This window comes from Numida meleagris, chromosome 19 (genome assembly GCF_002078875.1).
Source record: "Numida meleagris isolate 19003 breed g44 Domestic line chromosome 19, NumMel1.0, whole genome shotgun sequence".
NCBI lineage: Eukaryota > Metazoa > Chordata > Aves > Galliformes > Numididae > Numida > Numida meleagris.
This window is the reverse complement of record NC_034427.1, coordinates 6520688-6538691: the sequence shown is the minus strand read 5'-3', so window position 1 is coordinate 6538691 and position 18004 is coordinate 6520688. Positions and strand designations below refer to the sequence as shown.

The window sequence follows — 18004 nt, the reverse complement described above, 5'->3', positions numbered from 1 at the left end:
ATGCTGTGTTTCACGTATTGCTTTTATCTTTAAATATATTTGAGTATTTTTTCTCCCTTTTAAAACTGCTCATATAATAGGTAGAGCTAAAAATGATCTAATAGCTTCAGTGCTATTTCATGCCATGCATGAAATTCAAACTGTGAATATAAAAAGGAGATCTTTCTCTCTAATTCTCATTTTTAACTAGCTAGCTCTCTATTTTTTTGAGAAAGGCAAAACCTGTTCATGTTTCAAGTCAGCATCAGTTAAAATACCATCTGAAAGTCTGCAGAAAGATCATTTGGGGAACTTGAGGCAAAACGAGGTTTTTTTAACTGGCTGAGAAAGCAATACAAATTAGCAGTTACTAATTAAGATAACAGAGTGACCTTAATTTGTTTGTACATCCCTTACTGGTTTAGTTGGATGTAATGAAAACCAATATAGCTGAGCAAATAATTCCTGGTGAGTAATATATTTGCATCTTCTTACATACTGTCTGCATATTCTCCTTCATAGAATTATAGTTTTCCTGACACTATCATCAATGCGCACTTGCTAGATTATTTCTGTAAAGTGTTAGAAATTTATATGAGTTCAACAGCCCAAGACAAATGACATGGCTCGGTTCTAGTCCAATTCTGCATATCATCTCCCTCTTTGAATGCAACTCTTAAAGAAGCTTATTTGCACATGTGCAAAACATAGGCTTGGTTATTCAATCTTTGTACAGATGTTGGTTAATTCTAGTAAATGGGAAAGACCACCTTTGGTACCTTGTTTGTAAGAATTTTAATAGCTTGTCTATTTAAAAATGCACTGAAATAAAAAATTGTAATTTGAATAAACATGGGTTATGATATGCTTCTCTTCAGCACAGGCCAACATAGGGCATTCTGGTACATTGAGACACTCATGGATTTGGATTTTCGGTTGGCCCATAACCAGTACAAATTTGAACTAGGCCATTTGGGAATGCACTCAGTGTGTAGCTGTCTGTCCACTGGATCTTGCGATAATTACATCATCAGTGTTTTGGGTCATACCATAAAGAAGTTGACTATTTTCTATCCTCTAAACCTGCTCTAACAATTCAGATATTTAATCCAAGACTGGTATATTTATTATCAATAAAAGGAACAGGAGCATACTGAGAATTTCAGCAGAGGCTTTATTTATAGTGCAGTGGGTAACGAATGACTAATTAATAAAATGAGAGCAGAATATAATGGATTTTTTCTTTGTTTGCACACAAAAGGCATCATTAGAACTCTTCAACTGTCACTAGCTCAATCTCTTCTGCTCCCTGAAAAAAGTCTAGCTGCATTATAAAACTGCTAGACCATACAAATGATGCAGCTGAAACTTTCTGGATTACCCATTGTTTCTATGAACTTAGGGGATACTTTGCCATTTCTTTTTTGCAATTTCATGGTAAATTGGGTTGTGTGGATATTTCAAGGCTAATCTCATCAAATTTTCCAAAAATGAAGACACAAAGAAAAAAAGCTACATTTTGATAGGATTCCCTCACCCTAAGAAACATCCATGTCATCTATGGCCTCTTGGAAAACACTACCTGACGTATTCTGGAAAGGAACTGACATGTCTTAGATGTGGAGAAACCAAAACTGAAAGTAGATATCCCCAAAGACAGCTCTTGAGTTTGTGGTTCTTTCAGACAAACTGAGTGCCACTCAAACTAAAATGTAGCCCTTTGTAAATGGGTATGAGAAGAATTTGTCTTCTTCTTCTGCTCTGTGAAGGTGATCACATCCTAGAGGTATGCAGCTCCAGGGAAATGCTCCCTATCTGAACCATTGTAGAATAACCTTTTTTAACATTCAGATCCAGCAAGTTAGCCATGCTTAAAACCATTGTGGCAAAGAGTAAATGAAGTGCCTGCTGGGAAACTGAAAACAGAATATGAAGAACAGGGATGTGGGGTAATAATCCAGTAGCTTGACTTACCTAGGCTTAAAAACAACAACAAAATAAAACTAACAAAGGAAAACTGAAGTAATAATAAAAAAAAAAAAATTCAAGGGAGAAAAAACAATCTGGCCAAAGTCTGACTTCTATGCTATTGACTGTATAGGAAGTAGGATCTTCCACAGGTAGTTTCTCAAGAAGGACCACAGAGAACGGCATTTTTCAATGTTCACTTTCTAAAATCTCTATATTTCTTGTAAATATGACAGCCCTACACTAATCAAATACATTAAGAATTAGTCTTTGATTAAACAAAAGCCCTATTCCTCCGATCTATTTAAGCAGTCAAATCATCAGTTATAAATACAAGAACTTGCTTGGAGCTATGTGATTGTGTGCTTAAAGGCTTTTAAAATTTAGTATAAAATATTGTACAAAAATGATATAGGCATGGCAACTATGTATGAAGGGAGGTCTTTTACATATAGGGAAGAAAATGTGTAAAATCAAATGCTGAAATATACAAATCATTTGTATGCATAGAAATCCCATGAGGGCATATGCAAACCACTCAAGTATGCCTGTTAGTTATTGTAATTGCCATTAACATGTGCAATCACTTGTTCTGCATTACAATTCTAGGTGAATGGTTAAAACAGCCACAAAATTATGAATAGATGAAAAATTCTCCTTCTGTCCCCAGATATTTCATCAAATCTCTTGTTGTTTAGGAAACAAAATGTATATAATGGACTAACAAACTGTAAACCGTATTTGTGCTTGAAGTAACTGCAGTATTCCCAAAAGGACTGAAATTCTGTTGTTTACAGAATAAGAATTCCACATGCAATAGCAGTGAAATTGTCCATCCCATGAGGCTTAGTCACATCAATGGGATGGGTTATTTGTGCCACTTCAAACGTTGGCTGTTTTGTTACATACTTTTATATATATATATACATATATGTACACAAACACCACTTTGAATTGTTGATTTGCATGATAATGAGTAAGGCTAAACAAATACACTGTAATACTTGCGATTCCAGAGCTGCTGCCACTTTATGAAAATGATAACATGTATATCTTTGGGAAACAATTGCTGTAAATAACCCATCTGTCATGAGAAATAATCCTAAACAACACACTTGCCACCTCAAATATACTTAGATGGCAGTGGAATAGATGAAGCCTTCTTCACATCTCAGAAGGCAGAGTGAGTTCTGAACAGAAGAATAACAAAATGAAGCAGCTACTTAAAACCACTCCACACACACTATTTTGAAGATGTTGCTTTGAAGTCGTACCTTCTAAAAGCTATCCAAATGACAAGATGAGAGCAGGAGCACTGGGTCAGTCATCAGGTTTGCTGCATGGGTGGAATGCCTATATAGGAATCACAGTGCTATTTCAGGATGATACAAAACATCCAAGTTATCAAGTGAGACTTTTTCATGCACAGGTGTACGTTACACGCAAAATGAGGGAACAAAATGTTGATTTTGATAAGGTCTAATTAAAAATTTCACAATAATAGTCATAAAGTTTGGACCATCTGTGGTATGCCTGCAGGACCTTGATGTAGCCCCTCTGAAAATGGGATTACTGATTTGCAGTATCCTGTTAGTGTAATAGCTGACTGAAAAGCTCTAAGCGAAAAGTGCAGTATTGGTATTAGCAACACAAACATGATAAATTTTGAAGATTTTAGCATATACTATTATTTTCAGGAAAATCTTCTAGTAGCAGTTTTTTACCCCTTCTACAACTTCCTTTAGCCATAAGATACGTGTTTAAATTTTTGTCTCTAGCACTTCCCCTTGCTCTGTTAGCTCCCGAGTGTCTGACTCTGCAAGAGACAGGAGCCCAGGACCAGCTGCCCAGCATGTTCATGACTAAATGCCAATCCCAGTAGAACTGTTACAGGCTCCCTGGAAAAGTCTACCAGAGTTGTGTAACAGAACAGTTTGATTTATGTCATAAAGCAGCTTCCAAAAAGTTGCCAACGATAGCAATGTAGAGGAAAAAAAGAAGCTTTACTTATTGTAGCTATATAAACCTTGCCTAGTAGCTAGCTGTTCTTTCAACAACGTAAATATGCAATTACACATCTATTCACCAACATTGCAGGTGCAAGCTGAGCAACAGCATGTGTATAAATGTGTGTGGGTGTGTAAAGACTTCATTATGGTGATTTGTTAGCACAGTGAGTGAAGCTTTATGTCTAATGAATGTGTAAATTAGGTGCTTAGCTTACTTGAGTAAAAAAACAGCTCTACCACTTTGTGTCTTTAGCCTATCCCTCCCAAAAAGAAAAGAACTTGGAAAAGAAAGAAGATAGTTTTGTTTCTTGTCAAAGTAGAAGCTTCCACCTGAAACCTAATCCTGCTTTCTGGTACTGTCCTCGGGATTCTAACAGTGAAGAAAAGTGAATACAAAGGAATTAGTTTTCTTGAATGATATCTTAATCAAATGCATGATATGCTCTTATGTAGTATTAGAATAAGAGATGTCACATCTTGAGTTGTCATTTCTGGGACAGAAAACTGGGACTGCTAGCTAGCTTTAAATCATTTCTGGCATTAACGAGATTCTGACCAGAGGCTCTCTTTCATGTTCAGGATATGTACTGCATTATTTCTTATTATATCACAATACATTGCAAAGGAACAGCTAAGTCATCAAGACTAATCCTTTAAATCTTTCTTTCTTTACCATGTCAGACAAAATAAGACTATGCCATATTTCCGTAATCTCTCTTGTATTATGAGAATATTATGATCCGTAACAACAACAAAATCCCTAAACTGCATGCATTCCCATTGGCTCTGATATATTTTGCCTTGTCTCTTTCTGTTAGAAGAGATATTTCTAAGTCTGTATAATTTCATTTTATCAGGCACTATCAGGCTAAAAATCATATCATTAGCACAGAGCAGAGCAGGAAAAAAACCACACAGTTTTCTGGTATTTAAAAATCAGTGTTTCTGAAAAGGCTTGATGCAATACCTGAGGTTCTCCTTTTTCTTCAAGAAACTATCTGAAATGAAAGTTAACTTTGAAAATCTAGGGTACCTAGTACTGCTTTCTTCTACTTGGATACGTATATTTAGATTAATCTGTTCAAAAGTAGTTCTTGTTGTCAGAAAATTTTACATCATCTAACAAGATCTAAAAAACATTTCTGCAATGCTTTGATGGCAAATTGCAGGGGAATTTCTTGAGTTAAATACTAATTAATTAAACCCACCAGAGGTAGGCTTCCATTTCCTTTAATAGGATAAGAAAAGTATATATATAGAAAAGCATAACCTACTCATCAGAGATACGTCCCTTTGGATAGAGCGAGAACATCAGCTTATACGTATGTACTCCAAAATTTAGGATTAATTTCACTTTGCTGATATTTTGATAGCATCTTAGCTGCTAGGAACATATTCAGTAACTTAACTCTTCTAAAATTATTTCATCAGAGCAGCCAAAGACACTGCAAATTCAAAATGCACAATAAGCTCTCAGCAGCTTTTTGTGTTTTTTTTTTTTTTAATAAGTTACTGAGAAATACTTCTGAAATGCTCAGTGGGCAGAGAAACAGAGAAAGATTAAAGTCCAGGATGAGAAGTGGAATGAATTTTCGGCACAAGAGAGCTGACTCTATAAAATACCATCTCCTGAATACGATAGATTTGTAATGCCCCAGGTCATAGTTTTCTGGAGTTTTTTGAAGAGGTTGGTAGAATAAATAGAGGCCTTTGATGTATTAGAATAAAGCCTAAACACATCCTAGATGTAGTGTTAAAAGAGCAAGAAGGAGGAACATATAAATGAAACAGGAGAAGCTGTTTTCAGTAAGTTGTTATTTTTTGCTCCTAGTTTCTTCTTTCAGAAACAAGGTTTTTTTAATCTCATGTTGTCCACAATAACTTCGGGGCTTAATGGCAACTTTCAACTAAGGATATGGCTAATGGTAAAGGATGCTAGTGACCCTGTGTAGCAGCAATGCTGAGTCACGGCCTGAAGCAGTGATGGAGCACCTGGTGGGAAGGCAGGGCCAACCCAGGGGAGCTCAGGTGCATGCAATGCCCCTGAGTGACCAGAAGGGGTGGAGCCAGGATCCACCCTTTCCCAGACCTCATTTAAGGGTTGGCAGTGGAGGTAAGGGCACCTTGCAGGAGATCTCTGTGTACCTGAGGCCTTCTGGGGGGGGGGTAAGCAGATTATTTCCTTTGTTTCTCTGTCTGTGGCTGCTGTGTTTGAGCTTATCCTTACTGGCTGTAGCCTAGGACTTTGCTACTACACAATCACTGCTGTGCTTTCCATTATGTAATACCCTGCTAAGTATTACCTGGAAGGAGCAGCCTCAGTGTGAGGTCAGTTTGCTTTACCACCAAAGCATTCACACAGGAGAGACGCTATGAGTGCCCCAAGTAAATTGTTTTTGAGCCAGACATTCATCAGATGGCAGAAGCTCCAGCCATAAGTAACAAATAGGATTTTTGACGGAGTAAGGTCAAACCAAAGACTGAAAACAGTGAAAGCACAGGAAGGGAGGATTTGTTGGCTTCTCTGTTACATTAGGAACACTCTATTAGCAGAAGAATAAGACAAGAGGTGCAGTGGGCTGCTGCACTTGCTAAGGCTAGCTCATGGAACAAAGTCAGACTAGATAGCAAAAATAAAGTGGAAAAACTGTAGAATATGCAAACTGAAAAGGAAGAAAAAATTGCAACAAACTCTACCTTTTCACAAGAGGATAAGAGAGTGTAGGAAAGCTTCAACTCAATGAGATAGGAGGAGTGCCAGTTTTCTGGGTCAGTTGTCAAAGACGCTTTCTTGGAGTAGAGAAAAGAGATGAGGATGCATTTCTGTTTAGCATTGAGGGCTATCTTTAAAATGCTTTCATTCACACAATATTCTGGATTTTTGAAGGCCACTTCTTAATGCTTCTTGAAATGATCTCTTTTATTTATCTTCCTTTACATTTATTTTTGTGATCGAATTATAGCGTGAAATGTACACCATAACAGTAAGAAGTCTATTTGCTATCTATCTTGACAGCTGTTGTTCATATTCTCTGTGTTTGCATTAAGAAAATACACATCTGGATCACGTCAGCTGTGAAGTTAACCACTATTGCAGGGGTTCAAGCAAACTAGCCTCAGGCAAAGGCTGATGTTTTCTGCTATTGCCGATCCAGCAGAGTCATGGTTTAGGTGAGGATATATATATATATATTTTTTTGTATCACACTATTCAATTCTGAATTAGTATCAGCAGTTTACAGTAAAATAGTAAGTTATTTAGTACCTCTCATGTTCCTGAATAATAGGAAATTCCCAGATGACAGTTCACTTATGTTCCTCACTTGCGGAAGGCAGTGTTATAGACTGGCTTGTTCTCTAGAATGAAATATTTCCCATGTGAAATCTGAAGTGACATAAGTAGTTTCTCTCAATTTTTCCATTAATTTTATTGAGTTAAATGAGAAACTTGTTATTTTAAGCTCATAGTATACGAGTGGAGAATTTACATGGAGTAGAGTACTAAGCTCCATTTCATCTTTTCTAGAGCTTTCTCTGCATAGATAGTATTCTGAATATTTATTCTATGCTTCTAGACATTGTAAAATAGAGCAAAAAAAAAAAAAAAAAGAGCAACTGTAACAGAAGTAAACATATTAGCTGAAGTTGAAATGGTATGAGAATGGGATGCCTTTCTCCATGAGGCTTCTGCAGTGCCAGAAAGTTGCTACCCAGAATGCATAGTTGGTAAAATGGAAAAAATATATAATTAGAGTTTTTTATTCCATCATTATAAATGCAAGATTCACACAATTATAAAAGTCCTGTCTGTAACTTCAGAGGAACCCAATTAAGTCAAGCTTACGTACATTATTGTGCGTTCTGAGCAACCCAATTAGGCAGAGGATTTCAGTAGCTGGAAAGAAGTTTAGCTTGCAGACCCGAATTTGTGAAACAATCCCAATAGTTTGGATTCCCAAGACCTGCCATGGGAAGTCTGTTCAACTTTGCTCCCTTTTTCCACAGGTGCCCCTGAAGCAACCCAATCCTAAGCCACTTTCAGCAGTGACTTAGGCATGCTTAAGTGACTGCTTTTTTTCAAGCTTCTACCATCACTTTCTCTCTGCTGCTGTAACAAATTGAAATGGTCAAAATTCAAAGCTTTCAATTCATCTGACTTCCTCAGAATGGAGGGGACATGTCATTACAACACAATGGTAATTCAGTGGTCCCTGGAGTGGCAGTTCATGTACCTGACCATAATGTGCTGGTTGAGAAGAAATATTTCTTAACTACTTCTTTTCTTTGCCCATTCACGACAATTCTCAGATCCAACTGAAATAATGCTGTCACACTACATATTGTGATGGAAACTTTCCAGACTCCAGTCCTAAACCTGTTGTTGTCAGCTTCTGTCCCTTGTCTCCCCCTTCTCTGCCTATCATGCATAAGCGAAAGCACTTTACCTTTGCAGGCTGAGGTATTCTTATGTGGTTACTTCTTGCAAAGCAATTTCATTACCTCTCAAGTGACAAGGCAGGGAAATAGGGAGGAGTGTTTGATTCCCTTGTAGAATAAGAGTTAACTCTTTCTGTTGGAAGGTCTGCTCTATGTAAATATTCTATACAGATTCATATCATGCATGATGAAAAGATAGACAAGTACTTGCAGGAGCAAGAAGCTTTCTTCCAGACTGTTTTCAACTTATGTTTTGTCTGAATTTCACCAAGGAAGCAGGACTGGGTTGAGATGGTGAACAAACTTGCCCAAAACATCAACACTTATGTATGTTATCTGAGCTCAGATACAGAAGACTGACTGAATATTTCATTTTGTGCTCATGTGTGTTCACTCAGCCACCCTTTTCTTTGCTTCTGGTCTGTGTCAAACTTTGAAGCTAGGCAAGCATGTTTTCCCTAAATAGCATTGTCTTGGCATGGTCAAGAACACTGTCCTAGACCAGATGGACCACTGTTCTGATCCAGGAGAGCATTCCTCATATTCTTACAAGAATTTAAAAAAAAAAACTGACAGAATTAAGATGCAGCCTTTTGTGAGCAACTGAATGCAATGTGACAGACATTCACCACAGATCAATATAGGCAAGGCAGAGGGAAGATGGCAGGGCCTGAGGGATGCAGCAGCCCTCAGAAAAGGCCGAAGGCTTCACTGGCTTGATGTAATGCAGTGACCTAAGTCCAGTTGCTGGTTATTGCAATGGAATGGGGTTTGAGGGTGTTAAAATATGGTAATAATATAAGGAAGTGAACATGAGCTCTCCGTTATATACATCATGAAGTGCTTTATGAATAAGAACTTGACTCCTTTTAAATCACAGTCTTGCATGCATGAACCATGTGTGATTACAGGACATTACCTTGCTACTGAAAGCAAGATACTCTTTGATTAAGATCATCTTACTGAAATATTTATGCCGACTCAATTATGAAGCTATTGACCTGCTTCAAGTAGTTATATGATGTGCTCTCTAGGGCACGTATAAATTGGGTATACATTGTACCATAAATCAACTTGAATTTGAAACAAAGGTATGGGATTTGAAGGCACAAAGAATCCATTGTTTTAGCATATGAACTCCAGCTACACTGAGAAACAAAACAAAGTATCATATTTAGCTTTACTTGGTCTTTGGTATTTATAGATCTAACCTGCCTAGAAAAGCTAGAGTAATTAATTATAGCTATTAAATTTTAAAATGCAAAGCCACAAATATGGTTTTAAAATGCCATAAAGGGGCAGGAGGGAGGGAGGAAGGGAATAGTGGACAAACAGATATTTTATGATTTCAGTTCTCTCTGTCAGGTTCCCAACAACCACTGCTTCCTGTCAAAAAAGGGTTTTAGAAGGTAGATTAATTGCAAAGGGGAAGGAAAAGCATTAAAACAATTAAAAATCCCTTTCCATCTTTCATCAAAGAGTCCATGAAACATTAAATTGAACATCCATTAAATGAAACAGTATTCAGCATAAAGACTCCATTAGCAGAGGCTTTTAACAAACAGAAATTCTTGTGCTAAATCTCAAAGTGGAAGGCCGGACTTGTCTGTGTTCCGTACATAAGTTGTTTTCTCTGTTATTATGACACTGGAAGCTACAGAACAAGAAACTGCAGGTGCATTAAATAAATGAATTTTTAAAAAATCAATATTCTGTAACCTCACAATGAGAACTGGCCCTTACAAAATCCAGAGCCAGCTTCCAGTGGTGCTGCCGTCTTGCTATAAAAACTCAGAAGGAAATTAATTGCATCTCAATTCACCATCTGAAAAAAAAATGAGAACCTCTTGTTTTATTCAACTGCTTTATGTCTTTTCCAAATTAGAAAAAGCTAGTTAAAGTCAGAACAGTTCCTCTTTATATGCTGCACAGCAACTGGCACAATAGTGTATCATGTCAGTTATGACCCATAAGTATAACTCAGACTAGAAAGCTGTGCTTGGAGAATCTGAGCCTGAATCTTTTTTTGTAATCTGTGATAGCTCTTTTATGATACATAAAAACATCTGAAGAATTGAGGAGAGAAACAGAAATGCCCTTTGTATTGAGTATGGAAGAGACCTGTAATACTTCTCTGTGTGTTGTACGAGACACTGCAACTCTGAAAAAGCCCTTTTCCAGTCGGACAGCTTGCTTTGATGGTTCTATCTTTAGGACCTAAGAATTTCTTCAATTAGTTGCAAATGCATTATTATCATTGTGAAATAATAAGAAAAAATCATTCATGCATTGTTTACACAGTATACAACATCATCCCTCCTGTTTTTAATGCTATAGTTGCTGAAACCAAACATAATGTGAAGAAAGAACTTATATGCATTTAACTATTAACTAGGTTCCTTCAGGTGCATGGCAGGGAATTCCCAGGAATGAGAGAAGACAGAATATTTAAAACATGCTAGAACTAACAAACTTAATCTTGATTCTACAAGGGAAACGAAGGATATGAGAACCTGCTAGATCAGATAACGAGTGAAAAAGCTTTTCAAGGATATGCAATAGGAATACGTACTCTAATTCTGATACTCAAGCTTAGATCCAATCTTTTATGTGTGCCAAGGAATTTGCTTGCAGTGCTGAGAATGGGGAGGCTGCAGCAGCAGAGCACAGCACACAGAGTCTGTAATGTGCGGGAGGAGTGCACATCTGTGCTGTGCAACAGTCACTTAAGCTTGCACCTTTCAAAGTGAGATTCAGTCCAATCAATCAGCAGACATAAATGATTGTAATGATGGGAGGAAAACAGGGCTCTGTTATTTTTTTTTAAGGATTCCAGAGTGTCTATAGATAAGGGGAAGAAAAAAAAAGAACTTGTTTAAAAAAAAAAAAAAACACCAGCAAGCATTTCCCATATGTTGACCTGACTCATAAACTCAGTTTGTTATGATGGTGTGTAATGAGTATTTCTACTTCTTGGATAAAAGGGTTTAAATATCTTTTCAGCAACATTCAAACTACCTGCCAGCTTGGGATTTAGGAGAAACAACTGTAAAACACTTTTTTTCATTTATAGAAGTCTAATATATGTCTAAATACAAGTCTCTCAGCAGTGGTAATGGTCAGATCTCGGAAAAGCCTACAAACAACCCTCAACATGAATAGCATATTAGATTTCATTTCACTGCTGCAAGAGCTAGCATTAAGACATCGCATCCCCACTCAGTCTTGAATCCCAAAAAAGTAAACTAAGTATTTACAGTTTCACTAACTAAAATATCCAGACAACCAGCATAAGGTAGTCTGTATTAAGCATTCATCTTGTTTGGTGATCTGCAACACAATGATACCACAATACTGTTGCAAATCTACACATGTGCAGTACCAAAATTCCTGGATATGTTCTATTGCAGTTTGTGCGTAAGTTCCACGTGTGCAGCTTGCCTAAGCACTCTGTGCCCATTCTCCTCTCCAGAAATGGGGTATTACTCTCCCCTCCTGCAAAGTGCTGGGGAAGATCTGCCACAGATGAGTTACGCACCAGGGAGGAAAGTCTCTGAGGCAGGAGCAGATGTTCCACTGCAGGACAGAAGAAGGAAGGGAGTTCTGTGCTTCCCTGTGTGACAGGAACTTGGGGTCCCCGTAGATCAGATCAGCAAGAAACTGGAGAACTGATGAGAAAGGAAAAGTGCTTCCCAAAAGCACAATGACCCTTTTGTTAAAGGATACCTAGCAGTGCACTACTTGGTAAGATTGGGGTGATTTTTATGGTGCTATGTCAGAAATTGGACATCCCACAAATAACAAATGCCTTGGGGAGCTGAACAAGACCGAAATTTGGATTTCAATGGAAATAGGATATTAAGTTGGAATGTAAATTAATATCTGCACATTTCTAGTCTCAACTGTGTGTTCCTCAGTAGAGTCCCTATGGTATCATACGAGGAACTAAATATATGTGGAATAGTAAGCTTCAGCTGCGAGGCCTTCATCTGAATTAGATCAGATACATTCTGATTTTGAGTGAAAGAACTTAAAATATCACAGAACTTCGTATATATGAAAAATACGGTGAAGTTATGAAGTGGAGCAAAACCATTTCCTAGCTTATTTAATTATGGTCATAAATTAGTACTGTTGGGAAAGGATGTAGGAGACCTGGCACACTTCTTTTTTTCACAAGAAACACCATGCAGGGCAAACAAACTCTATTAACAGAACAGACTACTTGATACACGAAAATGAAATAGAGACCAAAGTCTTTCTGGTAGAAGAAACCTATGAATATTTTCATAAGTGGGCTGGCTCAAGCATTAGTATCAAATATGATCATTTATGCAACAACTGAGTGCGTCATGGATGAGACTGCAAGTCCCTGATTTAAGTTGCAGCAGTCTGAATTCCTGCAAAAGGATGACAGCACCAGCCAGCTGACAGGCAGGGCATCAACAGCATCTTTTTTTGTCCTGACATTCACTCCACTATCAATTTTCTTGAGTCTTAAGTACATGTTTTAACTTATGCACAATTACAGGTTTTTCTGAATTATGGGCCTGGAATGAATAGCTTTACAGCAAAAGTCACTGGAGTAGATTTAGAAAGCTGTCACCAATCTGTATCTGCAGTCCAGTGTACCCATTTCTCTTTGCCTTTCCTTTGTTTCTTACAAGCATCTGCAGCCCAGAACTACTTTATCTTTAATGTGTTTGAGTGTTTGAACCTTCCCTGCCATTGACTCCCAAGATCAGTTTACTAGTGTAACGTCCTGATAGCTAAAGAGGAAAAGCATAACATTCCAATTGCTAACAAGTCCCCTAATGCTATGCACAAGACTCAAACCCAGAGAACTTCTTGAAGGAATAAATATATCAGCAATTAGCACTAAATAAAATCTTTATCAGCATAAAATAATGCTAAGAAGTATGCCTTCGTTAGGTGTATGGAGGGAATTACAGCCTATCCAGGGTAGCTTACAGAAAATAAGAGATAAATTAAAAAAATAAAAAGCCCTGCTATACAATACTCCTATGTGCGACGTTTTATTGCCTTATAGCTTTACCCAGGCATTACTTAGGTGGCTTATGTCCCTATATTATCTGTGAGGCTCTGCTTGGTTACAAGTCATCCTTCAGCCCAGAGACAACAGGAACATAACACATCCAGTCTCTTCCTACGTCCTAGGGAAGTACGAAAATGTTTCTTGCTATAGTACTTTTGAATTCTGCTAACTAGGAACAGTGATGGAAGATTATTAATTTTTATGCAGTTTTCTCTCCTTGAGTTAATTCAGTGCCCTATGCTGCTGATCACACATTATACGAATAGAAATGAAAAAGGAATTAGTGTCTGGCAGCAATATAGCTGTATGTATCTGGAACAACTGTTTTGAAGTAGCTTTAACTTGCCAGATCTTGAAGCATACCACAGCCCAGTGTAACAATGAGGGAGGCTTCTCAACCAGTCTTCTCCATCCAGAATTCTAGAAATCATGTGAATATAGCTGTCAATGAGATCTAACACTACTGCGTAAGGAAATAACCAATTCAACTGAAGTGAAGAAGCATTCATTCCTTCCTATCTTTCTAGTATTCCCTACACAAAGAACAGGAACAATATGCACCATGTAAATGCTGGAGGAAGTTATCTATTTGTCAGTGAAGATCACAACAGATGACTAGGTCCATATTTTCTTCTCAGGCTGTGGTATCGTAGTTGATCACTGTGAGGAGCTGCTGTTTAATTAACATAGCATGTGAAGGACCTAAATTTGTATCTTTGCTTTAGATTAAGTAGCTATTATCTGTCTCTAGTCTGGTTCACTGAATGCCTTGTTTATCTTATTTACTACGGGAACGCTTAATAAGATGTTAGTAATGTGTCAGTTTTTCTAAAGGTGTTTTTTTATGTTAAGAAATTCACTATAGCCTGTAAAGATTACGTCTCCTAGTAAATCAAGCTTATAGAATAGCTTCTAATTTCTTCAGTGAATGCTTTGTGAAGAAAAACACAATCAATAATAAGCTTTATTGTGAAGCCTCAATTATTCAATGCTTGGAGTAATTGCAACTTCTGCTGGCAACAGTCAGGATTACGAGTGTCTAAAACTTCTCACATCTCTAACTTCTCAGGCTACTGGAACCAGCCAGCTACTTAGGTATTTCACATGTTGCTGGACGGAGAGAGTCCTCTTTGAAAGAAACACATCAACCCACCAACAAACTTAAGTTTTTGTTTCTCACATGGGGAAACTCCCTTTGAGATTTGATCTCAACCAACAGTTCATGAGAAAATTGCATATAAATCTAACTGGATGCCTACAGGAAGGTGACCTAACACCTGCTGTGTCGTCAAGTCTGATGTTGACGTTACTCAGTATCACCTGAAAAGAATCCTGAACTTACAGGACAGCCAGCAAGTCTTGTAAAAGCTGTGTTCTGACAATCCAACTGTTAAGGTGATGTTTCAAGACAGAAAGGAAACACCGCGTTGGAGAGTTTTCTTGGGTAAATACTTGAAATGCCTACTAACACCTCTTCATCCTCAGCAGTCTAGCATCATTGAAATCTCCTGGATAAAGCTTGGCTAAAATAATAATTCTACCAGTCAAGAAGAGGAGTAGAAATTATGTGAAAGCCAGGAAAATCTTTATAAAATAGGCAGACTTCATCTACTACATTATCTACCTTGATATCCTTTCCTAGGGTAGGCACAGCAAAATGAGTTGATGCAGAATAATCCCACTGCATCGTGCATTCAAGAAAACGTTGCAAAACGAGACTAAATCTCCAGCAGAAATATCTTATTCAAATGCCATATAAAAGTAGGAATGTTTCTGTGAGGATCCTTCAGTCATACCCTTATTTTGCTATTGGCTAATTTGTCTGCATGATTTAAACATGCATTTTCATTTGCATTTAAGTCACACATTTATTTTTTAAAATGAACAAGGAATCCTATGTGTTCATACTTCTCTAAAGTCTGTGAGCAGGACTGGGAGGTAAACACAAACTTGGTACCGCTCAGCACTCCTAATGCATTTTACTCAAATCTTTTGACTTAAGAGTCCGTAGATGATTGTTCTGATCATATGAGAATGACAAAATTATTTTTCAGAATAACATTGTAAGATAAAATATGTTGCACGGTTTAGCATATATAATTCTTACAGAATTATAAACTACATTTCAGGTTTTTGAGTAATCACTTAGAATAGGAGTAAAATATTAGGTAAATTAAGTAATTTGCCTTATTATCAGTTGGGAACATACTGATGCTCAATACTATCTGATAAACAAATTTAAAGCAGTCCACAAAACCTGAAAAAGCTTACTCAACATGCTAAGTCTACTACTAATTATCTTTACCTACCTAGACAAAACCCATATGTATTTAGCACCTTTTGTTTCTCTCCATGTATTGTATGCATATCATGATAGCTTAAAAGACATCTTTTCTTGAATATTAGTGCAGCTTCTGCTGCACAGTAGGACACTGTCTTATTGGATAAAGTCTGTTCTAGGGGGGGAAAATGCTACTTAGTATTGATAGTTCTTCCTCCTTGCAGAAAAAAAAAAAGTAGAATATAATTATCTTTGTCTATGTGTCAAACATGTTGTATACTTCCTTTGTTTTATATTTCACAAAGGTCCAAGTGATTGTCTAGCAGAAAACAACATAGGGAAATTAAAACTGAGAATGAATATATAATCCTTTCATTAGTCACTTCTGCTTTCAGAAATCAAATGGCAGGAACATACATTCCTTTCAGTTAAGATTGCCCCTTTGGGAGTGAGTCGAGCAGTTCATGTTAGAAGAGTCCTTTGTTCCCTTTACTTATGGTATTGGAACTGCTGGGCACTAGAGACAAATCATCTATTGTTTTGCTTAATTTAATTTCTATTTCATTCTAGACCAAGGTGCTCAGGATTACTTGATAAGACAAATAAGTGAGAGAACTTAAAATAGTTACAAACGTTAACATCCACAGTGGATCAGAAGGAAACAGTGTGGCAGGTGTATGAAAAAGAGCCTGAAACATTTTATTTACTCAGTAATCTGAAATAAACCAGAACTAGAGTTCAGTCCCTAGATGCAGTTTTGGAACGTCTCTTTCAGGTTGACGGTACCTGACCCAAAACCCAAACCTATTTCTGGGTTTAGAATTCAGTGTAAGGGGCAGGGAGTATCAACACTCCATTCATTGTCTTGTGCTATTTTGATTACTCCCTTTCTCTTGCAGGGCTTGCGTGATTATCTACTTATATAAACCCAAAGTAAACTGGCTCTTTGCCTTTGCTTCTAGCTTATTGCTGGGCCTTTCTCTGCAATCGCATCCTATTAAAGTGATGCAGTTATTTCTTTTTCGTTTTCCAATAAAGGGGTCGTCTTTGCTTAGGTGCTGACATCTGAAATTACTGACTCACCACTAACAGACAGTGAGAATTATTCCTTAAAGTGGAGTTAAGCTGAAAACGTCATTAGCCAGTGTTAAAGGGGGGAAAAAAAAAATCTAATCAAAATATTCCGTTTATATTCTGGTAATTCAGCCGTGTCCCCCCCCCGGCACCACCTTCTGTGGCCACACTTCGTAAGATTACACTTCTCCCCGGGAAGTGAAAATTACCTTCTTGCGGGGAGAAAGCGCGTAATTACGACCCTGCTGCCTCTGGTCTCCATGGTGATGCCACGCAAAGAGCCCACTCCCTTCCACGCTGGGAGCCCCGACTCCCTCCCCCCTCCGCCCCACGCGCTCGGGGCAGCCCAGGTGCGGCGCTCCCCGCGGAGCCACGGCGGCCACCGGGCGCGCCCCCGGGCGGGAGCTGCGAGCGCGGGGCTTTGCTGGCGGCCCGCTGAGCCCCGGCATCGCGTCGGTGCCCGCCGCAGCAAGCGTCCGCCTGCTTCTCAGCGGGCTGCAAAGCGGCGGCGGATCGCGACCCGCCCCCCCCCCGCCCGCCTCAGCGCTGCCCGGAGCGCGGGGCCGTTACCTGCGTGCTCTCCGGCCCCGGGGCCCGCGGGCTCGGTGAGGATGCTGGGGTCACTCTGCGACCTGCCTCGCGGGAGAAAGCAGCCGGGCCCTTCTTCCGATGCAGCCATGAGGCGGCGGGCGGGAGGCTCAGAGGCGGGGGCAGGAGGAGGCGCTCATGGAGCCGGCGGCGGCCGGGGGACAATGGGGACGGGGGCGCGGCGGCGGGGCGTCAGCCGGGCAGCGCCAGGCGCGGCAGCATCTTCCCGGCGCCGTCGTCAGGCTGCGGCGGGGCCCTCCACCGGCACCGGGAGCTCAGGGGACAGCCGCGGCCGCCTCAGGGGGCGGGTGCGCCATGCCGCCCGCGGGGCTGGGCAAGAGCCGGGACGCGAGCCGTCCGTCCGCCCGGCCCCCCGCCGCCGCCGCCGCCGCCCCCCGCGCTTCGTTCCCGGAGCCGCCTCAAGCCGCCGCGCCGCTGAGCGCATCCGTCGGAAAACATCGGGATTCTCCCATGGTGCCCCGCGAGCGGCCGCGTGACGTCACGGCGGGGGGGGGGTGTGAGGGTGCTGCACCTGCACTGCACAAAGGCGGAGGCCGCCGCAGGTGCGCGCAGCCTCGAGGCTCCGCCCCCTCCCCGCGGCACGTGACTCAC

The 18004-nt window shown here is 39.5% G+C and overlaps 1 protein-coding gene across 2 annotated transcripts in view; it reads right to left on the bottom strand.

The window, feature by feature from the left end:
* The window catches only part of PHACTR3 (phosphatase and actin regulator 3), a 95162-nt gene extending 77562 nt beyond the window's left edge, over positions 1-17600 (bottom strand). For both annotated transcript variants that reach the window (XM_021416905.1, XM_021416906.1), the window contains exon 1: positions 17375-17600. In XM_021416905.1, coding sequence (XP_021272580.1) covers positions 17375-17483 — 109 coding nt within the window. In that variant the 5' untranslated portion in view covers positions 17484-17600. The remainder of the gene's footprint in view (positions 1-17374) is intronic.